The following is a 23,891-nucleotide window of genomic DNA, read 5'->3' as shown; positions in this document are numbered from 1 at the left end:
TGCCCTCCCTCCATCCCCCGGGGAGAGGTCGTGTGGTCATCCCGAGTCACCCTGCCGTTTGCAGGTGGGCTGGTGGGGTCGGCATCCGGGCCCTGCGCTGAGGGTCCCCTCTGCTTTACCCTCACTTGCAGTTCACAGCTCAGTGGTTCTGTTCGCTTTGGAGACTTCGGCCAGCTTTCAGTTAAACCCTGTGGGTGTCCCTGGTTGTTCCCCCCTCACAGTTCAGTTTAGTCGCTCAGTCATGTCTGACTCTTTGCGACCCCATGGACTGCAGCACGCCAGGTTTCCCTGTCCTTCACCAACGGCCGGAGCTTGCTTAAACTCACGTGCATCGAGTTGTTGATGCCATCCAACCATCTAATCCTCTGTTGTCCCCTTCTGTTCCTGCCTTCAGTCTTTCCCAGCATCAGGGTCTTTTCCAGTGAGTCAGTTCTTCACATCCAGTGGCCAAAGATGATTAGAGCTTCAGCTTCCAGTGAATATTCAGGACTGATTTCTTTTAGGATTGACTCTTTCGATCTTGTGATCCAAGGGACTCTCACAGGGATGGCTTAAAGGATTCCACAGCATCACTTATGGAAATGTGTCACTAGCTCTATGCATTTCCATTTGCAACAAATAGAAGGCACACTCCTGATCCAGGTCTTCCTGGCCTGGGGTTAGTGCTGAACACCTGAAATGCCAGGGTTCTTGGTGCCTGAATCCATCTCAGCTCAGTGTGGTCCTGCTACCAGGGCTTCCAGTGGTGGATGAGACTGATTTTTCAAATAGGGTTGATTAATAAATATCCTATGAAGATTATAGTTTGTTTCTAGTTGTGGAATGGGGGGAAAAAATAACAGAAGGAATTGCGAGTTAATATGATGACTCCGGCTGCCCACCACTGCCCAGACCCCTGGTCCGTCCTTGTCTGTAGTGCAGACCCAGACGCCCCCAGACATCCCTGCTCATGGCCTAATTGTAGAACGGTATCAGTGCATGGCTCATCCCCAGCTGGACCTTGCTGTGCCAAGGACTGGGTGTGGTTTGCTGTCCTCTGCTTTCCTGGTACTCTAGCTCTTTGCTGTTTACATGGCCTTTTCCCTAAGGAGACCCATTTTTCCCTGATCAGAGAGGGTGCTGAGGCCGTTCGGGGGCCTTGCAGCCTGTCTGACTTTTCCCTGGGAGCTGCTGCCTGGTTTTCTGCTCTTCCCTACCACAGGCAGCAGCCTTGTCTCATGATCCTGTTTTCCATTCCAGACAAGCCATTATCCAACATGAAGATCCTGACTCTTGGGAAACTCTCCCAGAACAAGGATGAAGTGAAGGCCACGATCGAGAAACTCGGGGGGAAATTGACAGGGACGGCCAACAAGGCCTCCCTGTGTATCAGCACCAAAAGTAAGTCTCACTGGCCTGAGAACCAGGGGGGCCCTGTCTGTCTCTCGTGATTGTGTTGAGCCCAGTGGCCAACACACACAGGGACCCTAGAAGTATGTCTCTTACTGTGGGCACGGTTCAGGTTCTCTGTGAAGGGGCGTGGGCTCTCATAACTTGGCCTTGTTCCGTGTTGTGGTCTGTGCTCACTTTTCTGAAGACCAGCCCACTCTTCTTGTCGCTTAGCACTGTTTACAAGATGTTGGTAGATTTTCCACTAGAACAAAAGTTCACAGCTTAAGCAGGCTTGAAATGCAGAGTTCAGAGGGTCCACAGATTTCTTGGCAGGCTTATTATACTGATGACCATCTTAAGTCTCCAAGAGCAGAAAGCACTACACCACTTTTCCCATACAAACCTGACTTGCCTTCTCTGTGAAATCCTTGTTGACATCTGGTTCTGTAGAAGGGTTTGGAGAAAGCAGCTCTCATTCATCACACCTTAGAAAAGGAGGGTTGTTGCTAGTGGCAGACAATTGTCAAAGCGAGCAAAGTTCCTGACTGCTAGATTTTGAAGGAAAGCAAAACTGAGTGGGGAGGAAAGTACCAAGCGAGTAACGACACTGGAGTAATCCGAGATTTCGCTTTTTGTTCCTTCCAATTTGAACAGAGGAGGTGGACAAGATGAATAAAAAGATGGAGGAAGTAAAAGAAGCCAACGTCCGCGTCGTGTCTGAGGACTTCCTCCAGGACATCTCTGCCTCCACCAAGAGCCTCCAGGAGTTGCTCTCCACCCACCTCTTGTCCCCCTGGGGAGCCGAGGTGAAGGTGGAGCCTGTTGAAGCAGTGGCCCCAAGGGGGAAGTCGGGGACCGCGCCCTCCAAGAAAAGCAAGGGACCCATCAAGGAGGAAGGTGAGGCCCTGAGCGGCCCCATCAGGTCCACCCATGCAGAGCTTCTCCCTTTGTGCCCCAGTGGTCTGATGAGTGCTGCCCCTACCAGCTTTCTCAGTTCATCTTCCCTTGACACAGAATGGCAGCAGCTTCAGGTGGTGAAAGGCAACACACACATCCCGTGTTGACTCTGACACAGGCAAAGATGACTCACTTGCACTACCTGCCACCTTCCCCTTTCTGGTTTATTTTTAATGTTTGCATTTCTCTGTTTCCTTCTAAGGTACCAACAAATCTGAAAAGAGGATGAAATTAACTCTTAAAGGAGGAGCAGCCGTCGACCCTGATTCAGGTGAGGAAATGGGAGTATCAGAGCGGGCTGCCAGGTTCCCTGGTCCTGGGGAACCAGCTGGATCCCGTCCCTCCCCCCACCATGGGGGCAGACTCTCAGGAGCTCTGTCCTGACAGGTCTGGAACACAACGCGCACGTCCTCGAGAAAGGTGGGAAGGTCTTCAGCGCCACCCTCGGGCTCGTGGACATCGTCAAAGGGACCAACTCCTATTACAAGCTGCAGCTCCTGGAGGATGACAAAGAGAGCAGGTGCACCAGGGGGCGGGGAAGTGTCCAGAGGAGCGCGCTCCTGAGAGTAAGGCCCCTCGGAGCTGGGCTGTCTGCGCACCTGGGGACCAGCCACCTCTCGACGATCGTAGGTGTGCGGTGATGTCTTCAGTGAAGGAGGGAAGAGGCCGTGGCCCCTGGACAGCCTTGCTGTCCTTGGTCGTCCATGTCACCTCAGGCTCTTGGGTTACCAGAGGCGTTTGGGTTTGCTTCTTTATTTATTTTTTATTTTCAGTGTAATGAAGCCAGGTAAGAGCCGGTCCTAGCATGCTGAGAGACTGGGCTGGCTTGACTGCCCGTACTTACCTAGTCGAAGTGGTCCTCCGACATGCGGATGGGCCCTTGTTACAGCCGCTGTGGAATGGGAGCTACGTGTAAGCGGGAGAAGTGTGTGAAAGGAACTCTTGCTAAACCCAAATAGCGGCAGAAGAGCACTTTGTATTTTGAACTTGACCTTTTCTTTTTAGCAAATGGAAACAGTTTACCCGTTGAAGTCCAAGAGATTCAAAAGAGCTTTACTAGTTGAAAGGCAGACCCCTGAGAGAATGTCAGCAACTGGCAGATCTCGGCAGCTGCAAGTCGTAAGCACTGGCAGGCTCAGGCTCCTCCCATTTCTTCAGCTTCTCACAAACCTGCCATTTAAAATGTGAACCTCGGGGGCTTCCCTGGTGGTCCAGTCATTAAGACTCCATGCTTCCAATGCAGGGGGTGTAGGTTCAGTCCCTGGTCGAAGAACTAAGATCGCACAGGCCACACAGCACAACCAAAACTCAAAAGACTGCCAAGTCTATCCATATGAATGAAAGAAGGTTTTAAAATGTGAACCTCAAAGGGCACATAACATCCGTGTGGCTATTCAAAGTTTGTAAATAAAATCCTACATCATTTAGTTTACTGCTGACTCTTGTTGGAGATTTGAAGATAGGGTTTCTTGCTTGTAAAACATAACTTCCAAAAGCTAGCTGTGTATTGGAGTGCAGGAGGAGGAATGGGGTTTTTGTAAAAACACAGAGTGCTATAGTTCGTAAACCGCAGGCAATGAGAACAGAACTGTCTACTACCAACACACAAGTTATACTGGTGATTTCAAATGGGTGGCTTATCCTGGTGGCCTTGATTTATTGGTTTTTATAGGGAATTGGCATTTGGGGCTGTTAGAAGATGACAAGTTAGGTCCATGTGGTATCTTCCAAACATTTCTAGAGGGGGGAAAAAACCAACAGAGAATGAACTTATATGCCTCTGGGCAGTAGCCCAGAAAACCAGCAGGAAGCACCAGCTTTTCTTTGAAATCTCTGATTTTACTGCTATATCTGTACTTACTATGGTGTGAGATTTAACTTCTGCATGATTTTCTCTAAGAAAAATGCACTCCCCCAAAGCTAGGCAGCCCTGCCCCTAGAGTACCTGGGACTTAGCTCTAGCTTGAGATGAAAACTGAGGATATTAGCCTAGGTCTGTAGGTGGCTGACCCTGTGGACCACTCCCCTGCCTCCTCCCATTTCATTGTATCTCAGCCTCTGATCTGAGTCAGAGGTTCTTCATTCTTTTTAGTACCTATCATTAATGAATGCATAACTTCCAGGTAATACTTGCTGTGTTTATTTGGGAAAAGGAATGGGATGTTTTTATGTAAAGGCCTCTGGAGAAGGAAATGGCAACTCACTCCAGTATTCTTGCCTGGAGAATCCCATGGGCAGAGGAGCCTGGCTAGCTACGGTCCATGGGGTCGCAAGAGTCGGACATGACTTAGTGACTAAACCACCGCCACCACCATGTAAAGGCCTCGATTTACTCCTCAAGTTCAGCTGCCAGATCCAAGGTTAAACTGTTCTTTGGTACTTTTTATAGCTCACTTGCCAGTATGATATGGAAGGGCATTTTAAAATTACTTTAAACTTAACAACTCTCAGTTTAATAGAAATTAAAATAAAAGTTGTCTAATACTGGTTCCTTTTGTTCCTCTTTGTCAGTTACCATCGTTTTGGGTTGTTTACAACTCTTTGCTCCCTCAAGGGGAATAGCAGGGAGAGGAAGCTCATCCTGAAATATGACCGGACGACCTGCAAAATTATATCTGATGCTCTTCTCTTCCCACAGGTACTGGATATTCAGGTCCTGGGGCCGTGTGGGCACGGTGATTGGTAGTAACAAACTGGAGCAGATGCCATCCAAGGAGGATGCCATTGAGCATTTTATGAAATTATATGAAGAGAAAACCGGAAATGCCTGGCACTCTAAGAACTTTACGAAGCATCCCAAGAAGTTCTACCCTCTGGAGATTGACTATGGCCAGGTAATCCTGCTCTGACACTTGCTAGTGCTAGGAAAAGGTTTTCTTTTAAAAACCTGCCATGAATCAGATGACATCATTGATGAATTCCACCAAGTATTTAAAGAATTAATACTGGTCCTTCGTAAACTCTTCCAAAAAACAGAAGAGGAAGGAACACTTTTCAACTCGTTATACAAGGCCAGTATTATCCTGATAACCAAAGACAGATAAAGACATCACAGGAAAACTACAGACCAATATAGTTATGGATACAAATGCAGCACCTTCGGTAAAATAATAACTGACTCTAGCAGCACATGAGGATTTAGGCACCGTGATTGAGTAGGATTTATCCCAGGAATGCAAGGTTGGGTCAACATGCAAAAATCAAATCAGCGTAGTGTAACATGAGCAGAATAAAGGATAGAAGCCACACGGTTATTCTAAGGAACACAGAAAAAGCATTAAATAAAATCCATGCCCTTTCATGAATAAAATCTATTCCATGAAGTGTGAGGTGAAGCTTGTAAGAACAGTGTGAGCATTTTCAAGACTGTCACAAAGGAGCAGTCTTTGAAGTTGCTCCCTAAACACAGGGAGGAGGAGTTCATAGAGGTTGCTTATCTGAAGGTCACGTGACTTGCTTTATCATCAAGATAGAATTATAGTGACTACACTGAGTCACAGTTTTTAGTCCTAAATTATTTCCTGATAATTTCCCATTATTTTTATTTGTAGCTTAATCGTCTCCCTTTATATTGCCAGGCAACCTTCCAGTGTCTCTTGACTGATACTGTTGAGGCCATTTGTTTTGACAAAATTCTTACGTTGTTTCTATATGAAAACCTGTTGCTTTTATAATGAGGGGTGATACACATTTATTATGCAGAGGGAAAGAGATTTATTACAGTGGTACAGGTTTTAACTCAAATCTTTGAGGTCTAACATGTCTCAAAGGGGGATTTGAAGAATTTATAAATTGTAAGTTCTCTAGTTTAGAGAGTGTCATGAACTTTACCATTAAAAACAGAAATTAACTCTTGTATAATGTTGGGGTAGAGAACTTGGACTTGAGTGTTAGACATACTTGGTCTAACTCAGCAGTGCTCCCTACTGAGTTTATTTTTTGCATTTCAAAAAGATGTACAGTTGAACAACACAAGTTTGAATTACATGGGTCCCCTTACATGTGGAATTTTTTCATTGTAAATCCTGCAGTTCCATACGATCCGTGGTTGGTTAAATCCACGGATGTGCTGAGGATAGAGAGAAACCATGTAAATTGTATGCACATTTTCAACTGCAAGGAAGGGTAGCTAGCACCTGAGTTGTACAAAGGTACAAAAAAGTTAAGCTTAAGATATACGTCTGTATATTCTTCTTTCAGTTGACAGGTGCTTTCCGCCATCATAGCCCTGGAGTCTTTCCTTACGCACTGTGTCACCAACCACCCACGTTTTGCCTTAATGTTCTAGGAGTATTTCCCCGTGTCCTCTAGAGCGGTGCTGTCCAACAGAGAGATGCAGCCACTTATGCAATTTTAAATATTCTAGTGGCTACATTTTATGAAGTAAGAACAGTGAAATTAATACTATTTAACCCAGTATGTCCAAAATATTATCATTTTGATATGTTGATATCAAAATATCTTTCCTTTTTTTTTTTTAACTCAGTCTTTGATAGCTGATGTTTTTCTACCTCTTAAAACACATCTCAATTCAGAATGACCACATGTCAGAACCAGGGGCTACTCTGTTAAATGGTACTGAACTAGAGCATCATTTCTTAAATCTGTATAGAATTCCATCCTCTGGTAGTAGTAATAGTGTTAGTTGCTGAGTCATGTCCTACACTTTGTGACCCCATGGACCCCACCAGGCTCCTCTGTCCGTGGGATTCTCCGGGCAAGAATACTGGAGTGGGTTGCCATGCCCTCCTCCAGGGGATCTTCCCGACACAAGGATCAAAACCCAGGTCTTTGGGTGGCTGTAGTTTGTAATTTACCAAACAACACTCTCCCATCCCCCAGTTAGATATTTAGATTATTTCTAGGTATTTGCTATAATGATGCTGATGTACATATCTATATGCCTTTTTGCTTACTATCTATCCTTAGAGTTCCTGGTTACAGTATATGCATATAAATAAGGCTTTTTAACGTAGTAGTAGTTTGCCTTCCAGTAAAGTTACAGCTAGAAGATAAGAATGCGTGTAAAGACGTGTGTTTCAGCATTGAGAGTAGATCTGCTGTGCCACTGACAGCAGTAGCCCTGAGCACTAGCACACGGGTTCTTCTCTGCAGCTTCATTAAGCCAAGCAGATTCCAGGAGCAAAGCCCAACACCAGTTCCCCTCATTCAAGCAGGGTCTTCGCTCAGCTTGGGATCCCCAGCTGGCAGGAGTTAAAAGTCCTGTGTTGTTAGTATATTAGGAAGAGCAATCCCAGGGAGCAGGGGTGAGGGGTAGGGATGGTACTCGTATGTGCTTTAACACTGTCAAGCTGCCTGGCAGGAAGTGGGACTGGTTGCTTGATCCTTTGGCACTATAGAGAAGGCTGTGTGAATTCAGTCTTGGGTGAAGCAGTGTAAGAGAAGAAAGGAGGCAGAATTTGTCCATCAGTCCAGTGTGCCTTGGGTCCAAGGTTTGCCCTTGTAGGTGCCAGCACTTCCATGTTGGGCATGAATGGGCACTGGGCACCAGCAACCCCAGCGTGGGAGGGAGTGTGGGTGCCTGCAGGTCTGCCTGTGCAGAACTGGATGCTTCGGCGGTGTCTGGAATAAGAATCGGGAGCAGCCAAGAGGATCTGGGGTGCACAGGCAGTCTCATCCTGTCCATACTCAACATGTTTCTCCTGACATCAATGCCAAACCTTTTACATGCAGCCTTTTTTTTTTTTTTAAACCTTTTTTGCCATTGGCATGCCATCCCATATCCTCTCTCTGCCAGATGACACTACCACAACTTTGCTTGGATTGTTTAATTGAGTCTCTTCCTGATTTTCCCTACAGGATGAAGAGGCAGTGAAGAAGTTGACAGTAAACCCTGGCACCAAGTCCAAGCTCCCCAAGCCAGTGCAGAACCTCATTAAGATGATCTTTGATGTAGAAAGTATGAAGAAAGCCATGGTGGAGTATGAGGTTATTGCACTTTTGTTATATTCTTGAGCATTTGCTGGGGTGGATGATTGGAGTGCTGAGTTGGCAACGAGTTCAGTGGCTGGTCTTCAGCCTGAGACATACAGGAGTGCTGAGGCCTGGGGTACCTACACTTTCACAGAGAATCATTGGCCTGTTGTGAAATAGATGGTATGTTGTCCCCTTTGCACTTTTTCCCTTGAAGTTGCCATAAAGGCGTGTGGAGCATGGTTCTTTTGTGGCTCAACCAAATAGGCTGCTCAGAGTTGTCATGGAAGTCCAAGATGGAGCCCATTTACAGTGAAAGAACTGTTATGACCAGCAGTGAGCTGACACTTGCTTCATCCCATAAAATGCATACCAGCCAATCATGGGGTGGGGTGGGGGAGGGGAGTGATGAGTGAATCAGTCATATTTCTGTACAAGGAAAAGTGGCAGGGACCACCAGCCAGGGTCAGGTGCTCTCTGTCCCCTGGGAGATGCATGTTCTTGCTGCCTCGAAGCTTGGAGCCACTTTGAAAAAGAAGCAGGGACCAGCAGAGTGCAAGAGTTGCAGATTAGCCTTGACCATTCCTCCTCTCCCATTCCTCCTCTTCACCAGCTTGCTTCCTCTCTGCTTCTTCCAGCCAGCCTTAGAGAAGGCAAGACAAATCTGGGTTGTAGAGACCACTAGCAGCTACTCTTCCTCAGCCCTGCATCTCCCTGTCTTAAGCCCAGCCTGGCAGGACGGCTCGGGCTCTGCTGTTGTTACAGTGCTGGGTCATGTCTTAGACAACCCCTAACAGGTGTGAAGATAGCTAGGGCTTGTGCAGATATCTTGTTCAAGTAGATATACAACCAGGCTTCTGGCTGGGAGGTCTGACAGGTTTGAACAGCTTATGGGCAGGCTCAGCAAGAATGCCTAGAGAAGAGGTGTGCTGGAGTGGGCAGGGGCATCTTCATTTCATGAATCTTTCAAAAGAAAGGTCCCACATACCCTTTCTGATTTTCTGTACTCTGGCTTCTCTGTGATTGATAGAATTTCTCAGCTGTCATCAGACCCAGTCTCTTTCTATGAAATTTTTTTTTTTTTAATATTGTTTTACACTCTAAAATGGGCTTTCCCTGGTGGCTCAGATGGTAAAGAATCCGCCTGCAATGCTGGAGACCTGGGTTCAATCCCTGGGTTGGGAAGATCCCCTGGAGGAAGGCATAGCAACCCCACTCCAGTATTCTTGCCTGGAGAACCCCCATGCACAATGGAGCCTGGTGGGCTATAGTCCATGAGGTTGCAAAGGGTCAGACATGACTGAGCAACTGAGCACACACACTCTAAAACAACCTAGAGACAGGGAACTAAGTGGGGTGAGCATGGGGCACCTACTCCCAGCCCAATGGACTCCACGTGGGATGGGGTGGCCAGGTAGATAAGGAAACATAGTAACCAGGGACACTGTGCTCCCCGTGAGGCAGGTGAGTCCTGAGTCCAGAGCCCACGCTCCAGCTTTGAAGCCTCCTTCCCCGACCCTGCAGCCCACAGTCGGGAGTGGAGGTGGCTTGTGCTGGTTGAGCCCTTCCCTTGTTCTTGTGGGCTGTGTCTGTGCGTTTGAGGGTGTAGGTTAGAGAAACCAGATCTTTATAAAACAAGCACCAGAATTACCCAGCTCGGGGAAATGCTTCCCTCAGAGTTGCTGCTGTCACTCTGGTCACACTGCTCTTGGAGCGTATCTTCTGGAGTCCCCTCTTTAGAATTGCTTTAGAGCCAACTCACAGTCCATGCTTGGATCACTCTGCTCTTTTACTATACTGTGTCCATGGCTCAGAATACATTATCCACCCTCTTTCCTGGACTGCACTCCAACTGTTTAACTCTTCCCAGAAATCAGCTCTCCCTGGGGATGGGTGGATGGGCAGTACTGAGAATGCAGATGCTGTCACCACTGGTCCCTGATTGGTGCCTGTTGGGCTTTGAGCACCTTCACATCCTCTTAATATTTCATCTAGTCAGATAGCAGTTCCACTTCTTGAGTGCTTGTCCAGCTCCATCTTTGTTCCAGGCCCTGCAGGTACTAGCCCCAAAGATGGGCTAAGTGCAGTCCTGGGGCCTGGAGCTCAGGAGGTCTGCTGGGAACAACCCTAGAGACAGCAGTTCAGGATTCAGAGCAGGGGGCCCCATAGGGGGCTGCCAGAGGAGGGGGCCTAGCCAGCATTTAGGCAGGTCACTCCCATAGGGAGTGGGTGCCTCGCTCGATAGCTGGTGACCAGACCCCTGGCCACGGAGTTCATGCTTCTCCACTGCAGCCAGCTCCCTGCCTTCCTGCTGGTTCCAGGGTATTGTGAGCAGCACTGTTGTAGAGACAGATGTTTAACCTTCAGGATGACTGATTTGACGGGTACAGTGTTAGCTTGATGTCAGTATGTATGTTCAGGAGTGTGTCCTTTAAAAAATAATTTTCACCACTTTATGGTTATTTTCTGGCTGGGGATGGCCTTGGCTCTGAGACCCCAGGGAGGGCCTCACTTGGGAATTAGATGAGAGTCCTGCTGTGTTTTCTTCAGAAGTGTGGGACTGATCAAACCCAGTGCAGGGGTGGGGGTTTGGCTTATCTCTGCCATAAGTGAGCAAGAGTCTTCTCTCACAGACTCCCATCCACTGCACTGGGGGTAGGGCTGCAGAGCCTGTGGAATTAGGTCACCAGGTCTCCTTAGGAGGACCCAACAGACTGTGTCTGCTTCTTTCGGAGCCCGGGAGGCCTGGGGTGATGTTTGGTCGGGCTCTCCCATCATCGCACCGGACAGTGCCCAGCTTTCAAAGGGAAAAAAATCCCCCTGTCTCCTCAGATTGACCTTCAGAAGATGCCCTTGGGGAAGCTGAGCAAAAGGCAGATCCAGGCTGCATACTCCATCCTCAGTGAGGTCCAGCAGGTAAGACACCAACCTCTCCTCCAGCTGCCCCATGTTGGGGGCCGGGGCGTCTCCTGGGCTGCCTCTTGTCCTCAGGTGGGGAATGCAGCAGTACATTTACTCAAGGTTAAGAAAATAGACATACTGATTCCTGCTGATACAGGTGGTTTTCAGTTCACCAAGTATGACAAAGAAAGTAAGATGATCACAGTCCTAATGAACTAGCAGTGTTTTCAGTTGTCAGATATAAAGTAAACACTATATACCTGATGAGGAATTTCATTCTCCTGCCTCGTAAAAACGTTCTGATTTTATTTTGTGTGTCCTTAAGAGAGGCTGAGTTTATTTGGCAGTTACTAGGAAATCATCAAGTAGCAAGTTAAATATTGCATTGCTCTTGCTCATGTTCATTCCATGTCAACTTGCTGAGCATCTCCCAAGGTCCCCCAGTCCCCAGTGTCTTCCAGCCTCTGCCCTGGAGGGTTCCACCTGTGTTTGGGGGTCGCACATGAAAGAAGAAAACCACACACAACGCTGAAGTCAGACCGGGGCAATGGACTCTGGCTGATGCTGGAGAGGAGGCCCTGAAACGTAGCGGTTAAATCTAGTTACAGCCAGTCCTGATCAGTTGATCAGACTCTTGTTACCCACTGCCGGAGACCTGAAAGACTTTCCTCAGCCTGAGCTCTTTCCCATCCCAGAATGTCCTGGCGGAGGGGCTGGGGTGGTGTCCTTCGCCTGTTGCACAGAGCAGCCTGCAGCATAGGCAGAGGTTTATGAGGACCAGCCCGTGTCACCGTGAGAAGCCCACCTAGGGCTTCAGGTGCTGACTTGTTGCCCCTTTACCCTCCTGTCGGCAGCAAGGGTGTCTGCCGAGCGTGCACTGACTGGAGGTCCAGCTCCTCCGTTTCTTTGTGCATTTACGGAGCACCTTCTGCGTGGAGCACTAACTAGCGGTGTGGCGTGGGGAGGGGCTCACCTTTCTGTGCTCGCCCTGGCCCACCCCACCCCACCCCCGCCTTAAAGGTGAAGGTCGGTGGCCAAGGGGGCCAGATTGAATTTTATAGCAAAGGGTCTTTTTTCCTCCCTCTCAAGCTTTGTTTTTTTGTTTTTGTTTCTTTATTGTATCAAGTCTTAGTGGTGACATGTGGGTTCTTTGTGGCAGTGCACAGGCTTCGCTGTAGCTGGTAACGCTTGGGCTTAGTTGCCCCGTGGCATGTGGGATCTTACTCACATTCCCTCCATCAGAAAGCAGATTCTTAACCACTGGACCACCACGAAAGTCCCCAACAGTTTGTTGTGAAATCTTTTCAAAGAAAGTTGAAAGACTTCTGTAGCGACAGCCAGTGCGCCCACCACCAAGATGCCCCAGTGAACGTTTTGCATAGCGGTGCGGGGTTTGTGGGTGTATTAATGCACAACTGTCTGTACAAGTGAAATCATGTCCGGGAAGCCCGTGTGTCCGGAGCCACCCAGTTTGAGGATGGGATGCTGCCGCTGCCCAGCTGAGTGACAGACGCTGCAGAAGGTGGTTTCCCAGCCTGGCCACACAGACTTGGCGGCAGCACCTGGCCTCCAGAGGAGAAAGTCTGGAAAGGTGCTGGGAGCGCAGCGGTGCCTCAGGCTGTTCCCTCTGTTCCCTCCCCACAAAGGCGCTGTCCCAGGGCAACAGTGACTCTCACATCCTGGATCTCTCCAATCGCTTCTACACCCTGATCCCCCACGACTTCGGGATGAAGAAGCCCCCGCTCCTGAACAACGCAAACAGCGTGCAGGTAGCACCGTGGCCCAGGGGGGGCCGCTGGTCTGGGCTATGCGGGGTTGGGGGGTCACTCCCTCATCACTGCCCCTCTGTGTTGTGATCCTCCAGGGCAACAGCCTCTCATTTCAAAGTAGGGTTCTCCCCATATTAGGAGCCTGCCCATGGGTAGAACAGTTGGGTTTTCCTGCCCTTGCTGAACCACGTCAGTCTGGGGAAAAAGAACCATAGGAGAAGGGGGAGCATCTTTGTCTCTGCTTTCCCTCTCTCCTTCATTAGGGAGCCAGTGAGAGGTCTCCACCTGTTACCAGTGTGTGGGAGAGAAACCCCCACCACACAGCCATGTGGTTGCTGCCTCTTCTGCCCTGGAGAGCGAGCCTCCTTAGCATTCCAGAAATCCTTAGGCGTGTTCCCTGTGAACAGAGAACAGGCTGTCCCTGGACACCTGGGCGGGACCTTGTCACTGTCTGTGTTAGACGTTGTCTGGGTTCTGGGTGAGTCTTTCTCCCTCACCTTGTACTTAGCTCTAGGTTTTCGTTTCCTCCAGGCCAAGGTGGAAATGCTAGACAACCTGCTGGACATTGAGGTGGCCTACAGTCTACTCAGGGGTGGTTCTGATGACAGTAGCAAGGACCCCATTGATGTCAACTATGAGAAGCTCAAAACTGACATTAAGGTAACAGGGCCCGCCCTTTCTGAAGCATCCAACCCTCTGTCCCAAGAACAGTGGTCCCCAAACTTAAACATGCGTCAGGATCTCCTAGAGAGCTTGTTAAAACAGATTACTGGGGTCCAAGGATTGACCATCCTGGTAAGGTTCCTAGGTGTTTCTGCTTGTGGTCCTCTGAGAACCTCAGAGCCTTCACCTGTAAAGAAGCACCTTGTTTGCGAGGCAGGCTTCCAAGTCAAGGCAAGCGCCTGATGGCAGCCGTAATAAAGCTGCAGTGCCTAGATTCGTGTTCTCTGGAGTCAGAGTGGCCCTGTTGGTGTGCACAGTTCTTGAACTTGGGTCTGTTGGAGGCTTGGGCAGAAAGCACCCTGCCTTGGCCAACCGGAGACATTTTTGCCTTCGCTGCAAGCTTGCCTTGGCTTTGAGCCTGGTCTCACATCTCACATGTGCCTCATTTCACAGCCCATGTCCTGCCCTGCAGTGTGAGGAAGTTCAGGTACACTGGGATCTGTTCAGCCTGGTGTCCTGTGTTTATATAACTAAAAAGAGCCTTTGCCCCATGCTTAGGACAAAGTATAGCTTTTGTGTGATGTGTGGGTGTATGCAGGGTAGGATACAGCCTGGTTCTTCGTGAAGGGGTTTGTTAATGTTTCCATTAATGATTGTAAAGCCATTTAATTAAGAAGCAATGAGAACTAGAATTTCTACATTCTCTGAACTTTGGATTAGACTGAAAATATAAGTCCCATCACACACTCATTGATTTAGGCAGAGATTCCATTATTTGACGGTTATTTAGTGCACATTTGCTCTAAATGTGCTCTGATCCATGATGTCCCTGTCCCTGAGGATTCAAATGGAGCACCCATCACCAGGAGTCTGTTGTATCCTTGCTGCTTTTGGTTGCAAGTCTTGGCTGCAGGCTGTCTCCTGGCCCCCGGGCTTTAAGTCATGGTTCAGTTCAGTACACACAAGCAAAGTCGTTTCCGACTCTTGGTGACCCCATGAACTATAGCCCACCAGGCTCCTCTGTCCATGGAATTCTCCAGACAAGAATACTGGAGTATTCATTTCCTTCTCCAGGGATCTTCCCGACCCAAGGACTGAACCCAGGATCTCCTGGTTAAGTTATGGTTAGGGGGACTATTACCTAGAGCCAGCTAGCTCCTCATTGTAGAGGTTCCCCGCTCCCAGACGGTGAGCCCCACGTTCCAAGCTTTTGTGATGGCCCAAAGCATAGGGTTCTAAGGCAGGAAGGAGGCTGGGATCATGCAAACAGGAGATGCCCGAGGAGGTGGGGCCCCTGGAACACAGGCTGGCTCTCTTCCACCCGGGCTCTACGTGAGCCACGTGTTACTTGTGCGTCAACTGAGCCTATTGTTGTTCTCCCTGCCTCTGTGTGGCTCTCCTTGCTCTGATTCAAAGACGCTTTATTTCTAGGTTGTGGACAAAGATTCTGAAGAAGCCGAGATCATTAGGAAGTATGTGAAGAACACTCATGCGACCACACACAACGCATACGACTTAGAAGTCATCGACGTAAGGCTCTCTCCTCCCTCTGCCCCCTTTGTGTCCGGCCAGCTCTTCCCTGCCCATTTCTCTGACCTGGGCCTGGGTAGAAAAGAGTGGTTGGCTTTCTTTAAATAACCAGAGGAAGTGACGCAGTTGTTTGTGGGACACAAAAGTCCATAGTCTTGTGGTTTGGGGTTGGCTTTTTATTCTGTTTTAAAGGACATTTCCTACCTACCATTCCAAAAACCTAGTTCTAACCTAGTTTTGGAATCAGAACTATTAGGAGACATCCAAATAAAGTGCCTCAGGTGGGCCTCTGCTGCACGCAGTATGAATTTAGCTGCTGGTCCCTGCTGGACAAGACCTTGAGTGGCCTGTTGCCACACCCCAGCCTGACTGGAACACCTTACATACTGCAGAAGGCCTCATGTGTCCCAGCTCTGTCTGTGTCTTGTCAGATCTTCCAGTTCCCCCATAGTAACTGGTGGCTCCTTCCACTTCTCTCTTTTATGTAATAACTCCGACCAGATCTTCAAGATAGAGCGCGAAGGGGAGGGCCAGCGTTACAAGCCGTTTAAGCAGCTGCATAACCGGAGGCTGCTGTGGCACGGGTCCAGGACCACCAACTTCGCAGGCATCCTGTCCCAGGGTCTCCGGATAGCCCCACCTGAAGCGCCTGTGGTACGTGTCTGGCCTGGGAGCCATAGCAGGAGAGGGGTGGGTTCTGCCCATCTCTGCAGCCATCTCCACTTGAGCCCTGTGGGTACCTGTGTGGGAAGCCTCTGGGTGCCTCTGTGACCATGCAGCCTTGTTTAAAGATGAAGGCGCAGCCGTGGTGGTTAAGGTGAGCGTTGCCGCATGGCCCTTTCCTGACCTCACTACCGAGCTGCACACAGTTTCTGGAAGAGAGGAAGTGAAGTGTTTTCCAGACCCTGCTGTGAATGATAATTGGGTGTTGACTGGCAGAGAGTGCAGACTTTGGCCACGGGCCAGGCTGAGTCCCAATCTACCTCTTGCACCTCCCACCTGGGCACCTCCAGTCTGCCTTGGTAGAGCCCGACCCAGACCCAAGTCAGACCGCTGTGTCAGCTGCTCAATTATAGACATGACCCACAGGCAGAAACTTAAGGGTCTGCCAGGCCCCTTGTTCTGTAGTTGTAGAAAGCGAGGAGCTTAACGACTGGACTCATTAGTGTGGCAGAGTCCACTGTGCTGTGAAGCGGCAAACACACTAATGTCTCGACCCCATTTTCCTTTAAAGGAATAAAAAGTATAGCTGTGTTTACTGGGTGTTCACATGCGCCACACCTTGGTCTAAGAAGCGGCTAGTAGCTCATTTAATTTTCACAGCAGCCGCATAGGGTTCTTTTCCCCAGTTCAGCGAAGAAAGCGGGGTCCAGAGAGATCCAGTGACTTCTCACAGCCCCTGGGCAGCAAGTGGAGCTGGGATCTGAACAACCTGCTCCCGAGCGCGGGCCTCTGCCTGCTGTGGGGGCCATTAGGAACCTGTCACGGCTGTTCTCTTGGCACCTGGCTCACAGTCAGCACTCCGTGAGAAGGTTTTCAGCTGTCCCTTTTCCATCCCTCCAGACGGGCTACATGTTTGGTAAGGGGATCTATTTCGCCGACATGGTCTCCAAGAGTGCCAACTACTGCCACACGTCCCAGGGAGACCCAATAGGCTTGATCCTGTTGGGAGAAGTTGCCCTTGGAAACATGTGAGTAACCCCAGCTCTGGGGCTGGTGACACTTGATGGGGGTGGATGGGGTGAGCTTTAGGAAGGAGCTTCCCCTGGCTAGGGGTGATCCTGGAAATTCCCCACCACAGTTAAGAGGATCTACCAGTTTGGCAGTGGGTGTCAGACACCAAGGCAAGTTAAGTGAATGAGGGAGGCACAGAAATGTTTCACGAAACCAAGACAGGAAGACAGCTAGGCCTCAGGAACTGGCAGTTCTGCTCTTCCTGTGGACTAGGAAGCACAGAGCGTGGTTACTTCGTAGCCCCTGTTCCCCTACTGATATTTAGATTTCCTGTCTGAGACCAATTCAGGTTGAATTGGAATCTTAATCCCAGTTGCAGATTCCTTGCAGAGAAAATCTGATTGACTTAGCTTGGATTGGTTGTCCACGTTAGACCATAACCCAAAGAGAGCAGGGTTATGTAATAGACCAGGAGGGGTCTCAGGGTCCTGGACTGGACAAAGTTCCAGAATGGCAGCTACCCCGTAGCTCTAATCAGGCCCTTTCCTGGAAGTGGCCTTCTGGCAGTGATCGTTGGCACCAGCTGTTCAAAGGGGACTACACCTTCCATGTCTAGGACCAGAGCAGAGGGGAGCTCCTAGCAGGGAACGTGGACTGGGCTCTCTGAGTGTTAGTCTCAGCAGCTTCCGTGGCCTTGCTCTGCTGTTCGTATTGTTGGTCTGAGAGCCCAGTGACCTTAGAGGCTCCTCTGAAACTACCTTCTCTTATAGGTATGAACTGAAACACGCTTCGCATATCAGCAAGTTACCCAAGGGCAAGCACAGTGTCAAAGGTAATGTGTTTCGGAAGCTGCTGCTGCAGATACCCTGGACTGCACAGGGAGGGGGCTTTCTTTCCCCCATAGTCATGGTTTCTGTGGCTAGCTGTTACAAGTCCTTTTTTTTTAAAATATTTGACTCTGGCCACAAATGACCCTGGTTTTACAAATGCCATAGAAGAGTTCTGGTTCCAGCTTCTAATAACCAAGTGCACTGGCTCTGGGTTCTAACCTGACTCTTAGCTTCAGTATTGAGGGCCTTCTGGTGGCATAGTGGTACCTGGAGCTTCTTGAATTGCTATAGCTCATAGCCCATAATGACTTAGGACTTCCTTCTGCCTGGGTGAAGTGAGGGTGGGGATTCTACTTACCAGAAAGCAGAGTCGGGGCACTACTATGCTGACTACTATGCTGATGAAAATCAGGCTGAAACTTGGTGTATACCTACAGCTTTATGTCTGGAAGGAGGACACAGTATTGGGTTTTGTATGTCTTTTAAATGTATATGCAGATCTCATCTGTCTGGAGCGTTTTCGGCCTGTTTCCACAAATCATATCCCGTCTGTCTTCTGTCCTGCAGGTTTAGGCAAAACTACCCCTGACCCATCGGCTAGTATTACTATGGATGGTGTGGAGGTGCCTCTCGGGACAGGGATTTCATCTGGTGTTAATGACACCTGTCTGCTGTATAACGAGTATCCTTTTATGAGTGTGCTGTGCACGCCTCAAGCAATGGTCTGGGGCTGTGAAGTCACTTAAATGCAGCCAGTTCACCCAGGGGCGGGCTGGCTCAAGACTGTCCTGTGGTGTGTCTCACGGGGAACAGTTCCCCTTAGTGGTCTCCCCGGTCAGGATGAGAGACCCAGCCCCCGACCTGGGAGGGTTTGTGGGGTGTGGCCGTAGGCCGGCTTATGGGCAGCAAGCTCGCCCTCCTTTGTGGAAGCGTTTGTACCTTGACACACTTCCCCTCCAGGTACATTGTCTACGACATTGCTCAGGTGCACCTGAAGTACCTGCTGAAGCTGAAGTTCAACTTTAAGACATCCCTGTGGTGAGCTGTGAGGTGTGCAGGCTGGTGACTGACGTGCTTTGCACTGACTGACCAGGCAGAAACCTCAGCTGAGTTGTTGAGGCATAGTAGCTTCACTCAATCTCCTTAGAAAGGATTTTATATGAACACTTGGTCACATGTTTCAATGATTTTCCCAACTTTTCAAATCCCTTGATTGTTGTGTTGGGCGGGGGAGTGGGCGGGGGGTTGTTTTGGGGGTTTTCTCCTGCCAGCCATAACCCTGGTAGGTATAACTGACATTAGAGAAAAGTTGGGGAGGGTCTTAACTGTGTCTAGATTAGTCCAATGAAAGAGCCTTGCAAGCCACATTAGAACCTCTGCCTTACTGGTTTCCCCAGGGAAGGAAAAAAATAATCTTCTACCCTTGTTTCTAAGTATTCATCTTTAGTTTTGGAAAAATGTTAAGTGTTTATTTTGAGGTCAAAATAAAAACTAATTTCATACTATTTAAATTTCCTTTTTTTTTTTTTAAATTTTGTATTTGTTGTCACCCTTTCAGCCTCTTGTTTTTCTGTGAGAAGTGTTGGGAGACCACAGGGAGGAACTTTAACAATTTCTTATACTGAGAAACAAAAGGCACTTTCCTTTTCTAGAAACTCTCGAACGTGGAAGCTCTTGGAATACATAGTAGTTTTAGATTGCATTTGAAATTCGTTTTCCTCTGAGCAATTTTGTCTTCTAAATTAAGACTAGCATCACCAAAATACCAAAGGGCTAATAGTAATTCTGGATTAAAATGGAAATGGCTTCGGTCCTTATGTGTGTTTGGTCTCATTCTAACTGCAGATCTATTAATCTTCACAGTGCAAGGTCCACAGAGACTGTAGGGGAATTGTTTGCACCCGTATCCATGAAACCCCAGAATGTGCCAGGCAACATACAGCAGTGGCCAGTAGGAAAGCCCCATCTGAGTAACAGCCAAGCATAGGAGACCATGCTTTTTTCTCTTCAGTTTATCAGATAGTTAGCAGTGATAAAACCCGTGTCAGCGTGCTCTTCCTTTCTGTGGAGTGTTATCTTACATATACTGTATTGCCTCCTACCACTACTGTGTATTTGAGCATGATGCTTATTAAATATTTACATTTAAGTTCCCTGAAAGCCAGGATGGTATCTTATGACACTTTAAACCTTCTACAGAAGGAGAATGGGAAGTGAGGGCCAGAAGGTAGAGTCACAAGTAAGAGAAGGCCTCAGAATGAGCTGTTGTCGCAGCCCCAGACTTACACGGGTGTTCTGGGTCAGAGAAACAAAGAACAGACGTCATTCCAGACAGGAAAGAAGAAAAACACATTTTCTCTGAGTTGAATTTCATCGAAGTGATGATAGCAGCAAATGCAGTTTATGAACTGTGACTGTGTTCATTGTAGCCATGTTTGTGGCTTTCTGCAGTTAATAAAATTTGAGGGCCATACAAACCCAAGTTAGGGTGTCAGATTTCAGAAATGGGCAGACCAGTTTCTTTATCTTTTGTTTGGTGTCCTTAACTTTTTGATGAAAATCCTTAGCAAAATCAACCTTAGGCCCCTCTCCTGGTTAGCTAGCCACTCAGTAATGCTCTCAGACTCCCTAGATCCTAAATATTCTGTACTCTTCACCATTTTTTATCAGCACAGAGAAGGGCAATTACCAGCCTCCACCCCTCCCTGCACCACAGTACCTGATTAAACAGAGTATTTTTAGGTTGGAGTGATTGCTTAATGGGTTTTCTATAATCAGAACTGATTTCTTTCTTAAAGAGAGATTCTGATTCCATACTTTTCTGCTAAAAGAGGGAACCTGCCATGTTATGTTTCAGTATTCATATTTTTTTTTCTTTCTTCACTTTACAAAAATTCAAGTTAGCAGCTAAAATGTGTGTAGTTTGTTTACAATTGTAAATCATACAGAAGCACAGGGTGCCTGGTGAGCCAAGGTGCAACCCTGGGCCTCTGCTGGGAGCTGCCCACTCTCCTGCCTTTGCCTGGAAATGCCCTTGGACGGCAGCAGCTGCCAGAGACAGCATTTGGCTCACGTTTCAGTCCACACTGTTCCACACAGCATGGCACACACCCGTGGTTTAAATGTTCTAAGCAGACGCACCACCCATCACTCCAATGTGTTAACCAACAGGTTTTGCATTGGCAGTTCTCTCTTGCTGCCCTCTTTTGGAGGCTGAGAACAGCGCCTCGAACAACTGTGTGAGAGCAGGCCTCTGAAGCTGCTATAGTGATGTGATGACTGGAGCTTCGCACCGGGGTGAACCCCAAAACATTGTGCTTTTAGGGTCCCCATAGTTAAGCCCAGTGGCAGCTTGGCCCCTGGCACATGCAGTGTGTGTTCTGTGTTCAGTGTTCATGCTGAAAGCCCTTTGACCTGCTCTAGACACCTTGTGTCTTCTCTCCATGAGGATCTGAATATGAGGGATAGATTTATCTCTGACCTGTTGGGCTGGTTTTAATTACTCTCTTTATCACCCAGCTACTTTAAGGATTTCATATTTCCAAAGTAGCATCGCTTCCTCTTCAATTCCCCAAATACTGGGAGTTGTTTTTTTAAAGGAACGGTGTTGTAAGTAAGGCTTTTCATATTATGGCTTCCTGGGAGCTTATAGCTGGTTTTGTGGGGTCCAGAGCAGTGATGACCAACATCCCACCACCCGCCTCACTTCTGCCCAGTAACCTCTGCCTGAAAGATCACCAGGCAGCTCCTATTTGCATTTCTCTGGCTTAGGAGAGCAAAGCCAGGCCAGGATCTAGGTTATAAGCAGGTACATTTTTGGAGACTCATTTTGGAGAATGAAAAGATAATGGCCTGCAAACATTTTCCTCAGGTAAGAGGTTGCCGACTGGTGGACAGTGCTGGTAATGGGGACACTTGGGCATAGCCCTATTCCGCCACTGTGCCTTTCTGGGCAGGGGGTCTCATCTTGCAGCAATGGGCTCGTGCCCATAAGTCAACTGGTTTTGCCACATGTCCCTTCACCCAGAAGTGGCCTCATTGAAGGTGGAATGGGTCCTAAAGCTGAGCCAGTGTGCCAAACAGGGTGAGGCTGCCCCACAGGGCCTGTGAGATGTTAGTTCCCCAATCAGGTCAAACCCTTGTCCCCTGCATTAGAAGCATAGTTTTAACCACTGGACTGCCAAGGAAGTTCCCCAGAATATGTTTTAGATCAGATACCAGCCTGTGGTCCTAGAAGCAAGGGCTGGAGTGGGCATAGCTCCTGACTCTTGCCACGTGTGACTTCCCCTGGAGCTCTGCTGGTTTGGAAGTCCAAGGCCTGAGGGAGACATGCTTCCCTAGGGGCCACAACAGTGGTTCCACCGAGTTGGAAGATAAGGCTGCCACTTTAGGGCTCTAAAAACCACAATCCCCACAAGCAGAGAAAGGGGTTACTCTACTGGCTAATGTCACTGATCACCCAGTGGGAGATTTGGGCGCTGGACCTTGGAGGTGAAAGGACAGCCTGCAGCCCAGGGGCTTCTCAGCATCACCCTTGTCCATGGCATAGTTGGGTGGGGGTGGGGGAGGGGGCGGAGCTGCAGCCAGTGGAAGTCAGCAGCCCGTGACAGTGGTGGGGCTGTTGAGGACCTGACCCTCAGGAATGATGGTTTGGGCACTTCACCAGGTCAAAAACATCAGCTAAGGTTCAGACTGAGGGCGGCAGAAATAGAAAGAGGCAGCTATAGGTCACAACTGTGGTTTTATGACCCGAGCATAAACAACTGAAATAACCAGGTAGGGGGCTGTAGACAACTGGCCTGAGTGGCCTGAGCCTAGGATTTGAGATGATGGGTTAGAAGGGCTGTAAATGTCAATATAGGGCTTCCCTGGTAGCTCAGCTGGTGAAGAATCCCCTTGCAATTCAGGAGACCCCAGTTCAATTCCTCTGTCAGGAAGGTCCCCTGGAAAAGGGATCGGCTACCCACCCCAGTATTCTTGAGCTTCCCTGGTGGCTCAGATGGTAAAAAATCCACCTGCAATGTGGGAGACCTGGGTTTGATCCCTGGGTTGGGAAGATCCCCTGGAGGAGTGCATGGCAACCCACTCTAGTATTCTTGCCTGGAGAATCCCCATGGACAGAGGAGCCTGGTGGGCTACAGTCCATGGGGTCACGAAGAGTCAGACACGACTGAGCGACTAAGCACAACACAGCCAGATGTCAATAAGGTTACATTTGTACCCCCAAGCTCCCATACATAATTCAGTAGATCCTGAACTCAGGGATGCTGTTGCCTGAGAACTGGTGGTGGGTTCAGCTTGGGGGAAGCAAGGTTCAGGGCCCAAAGGAGAGAACCCCTGTCTTCCCAGGGTCATCTGAGTCCTTTCAATCAGGGCTTTTTCTCTTGACTGCAGAAAGATGAATCAGGGCTTTGCTGGTGGCTCAGTGGTAAAGATTCCACCCACCAGTGCAGGAGACAGTGTCTACATGCCACAGGACAACTAAAGCCGTGAGCCACAACTGCTGAAGCTTGCACACCAAGAGCCCGTGCTCCGTAACAAGAGAAGCCACCACCGTGAAAAGCCGGGGCACTGCAACTAGAGAGTAGCCCCTGTTCTCCACACCTGGAGAAGGAAGGCCGTGCACAGCAGCCAAGACCCAATGCAGCAATGAATCAATACATTTTAAAAGGAGAATGTCAAAGAAAAAGGGAAAATCTAGCCATTCTGAATGCCTGAAATCTCTTGGTACCAACCTCTGAGTTGCTCTGAGAATGTGTGTGCTAATTCCTATAAAGTACTTGGCATGGCTCCTGACCTTGATATGCCCTCAGTAAACCTCAGCCATTATTGTTGAAATCCTAACGGATACCTTTGCCTGGGGTGTGAGTTGAAACAGGAAGCTCCAGTTTTTTTTAAAAAAAGAAATGGTCTTCCCTAGTGGTCCAGTGGTTAAGACTCCACCCTTCCACTATAGGAAGGCACGGGTTTGATTCCAGGTGGGAAAGTTTTTCATGCCATGAAGTGCGACCAAAGGAACAAGACTAAGGAGTAAATCCTATGCTCATTGGGAGCCATTGGACAGTCAGGAGGAAGTGAAAGAAACGTGAAACTGTGAGTCGCAAAGTCGTGTCTAACTCTGTGATCCCATGGACTGTAACTCTCCAGGCTCTTCTGTCCGTGGGATTCTCCAGGCAGGAAAGTGGAGTGGGTTGCTATTCCCTTCTCCAGAGGATCTTCCCCACCCAGGCACCAGGAAGAAAAGCCCAGGGTTATAAAGGTG

General features: G+C 48.8%; 1 protein-coding gene across 1 annotated transcript in view; it reads left to right on the top strand.

The window, feature by feature from the left end:
• The window catches only part of PARP1 (poly(ADP-ribose) polymerase 1), a 41,128-nt gene extending 21,988 nt beyond the window's left edge, over nt 1-19,140 (top strand). Inside the window, exons 9-23 of the mRNA XM_005690533.3 lie at nt 1,240-1,380; nt 2,026-2,268; nt 2,531-2,599; nt 2,716-2,848; nt 4,967-5,162; nt 8,149-8,277; nt 11,095-11,178; nt 12,810-12,932; nt 13,464-13,592; nt 15,027-15,125; nt 15,627-15,779; nt 16,689-16,816; nt 17,570-17,631; nt 18,197-18,311; nt 18,590-19,140. Of these exons, the coding sequence (XP_005690590.2) occupies nt 1,240-1,380; nt 2,026-2,268; nt 2,531-2,599; nt 2,716-2,848; nt 4,967-5,162; nt 8,149-8,277; nt 11,095-11,178; nt 12,810-12,932; nt 13,464-13,592; nt 15,027-15,125; nt 15,627-15,779; nt 16,689-16,816; nt 17,570-17,631; nt 18,197-18,311; nt 18,590-18,671 (1,886 nt within the window). The 3' untranslated portion in view covers nt 18,672-19,140. The remainder of the gene's footprint in view (nt 1-1,239; nt 1,381-2,025; nt 2,269-2,530; nt 2,600-2,715; nt 2,849-4,966; nt 5,163-8,148; nt 8,278-11,094; nt 11,179-12,809; nt 12,933-13,463; nt 13,593-15,026; nt 15,126-15,626; nt 15,780-16,688; nt 16,817-17,569; nt 17,632-18,196; nt 18,312-18,589) is intronic.

Source organism: Capra hircus, chromosome 16, assembly GCF_001704415.2.
Source record: "Capra hircus breed San Clemente chromosome 16, ASM170441v1, whole genome shotgun sequence".
NCBI classification, from domain to species: Eukaryota; Metazoa; Chordata; class Mammalia; order Artiodactyla; family Bovidae; genus Capra; species Capra hircus.
This window is presented reverse-complemented; position numbering and strand designations above follow the sequence as displayed.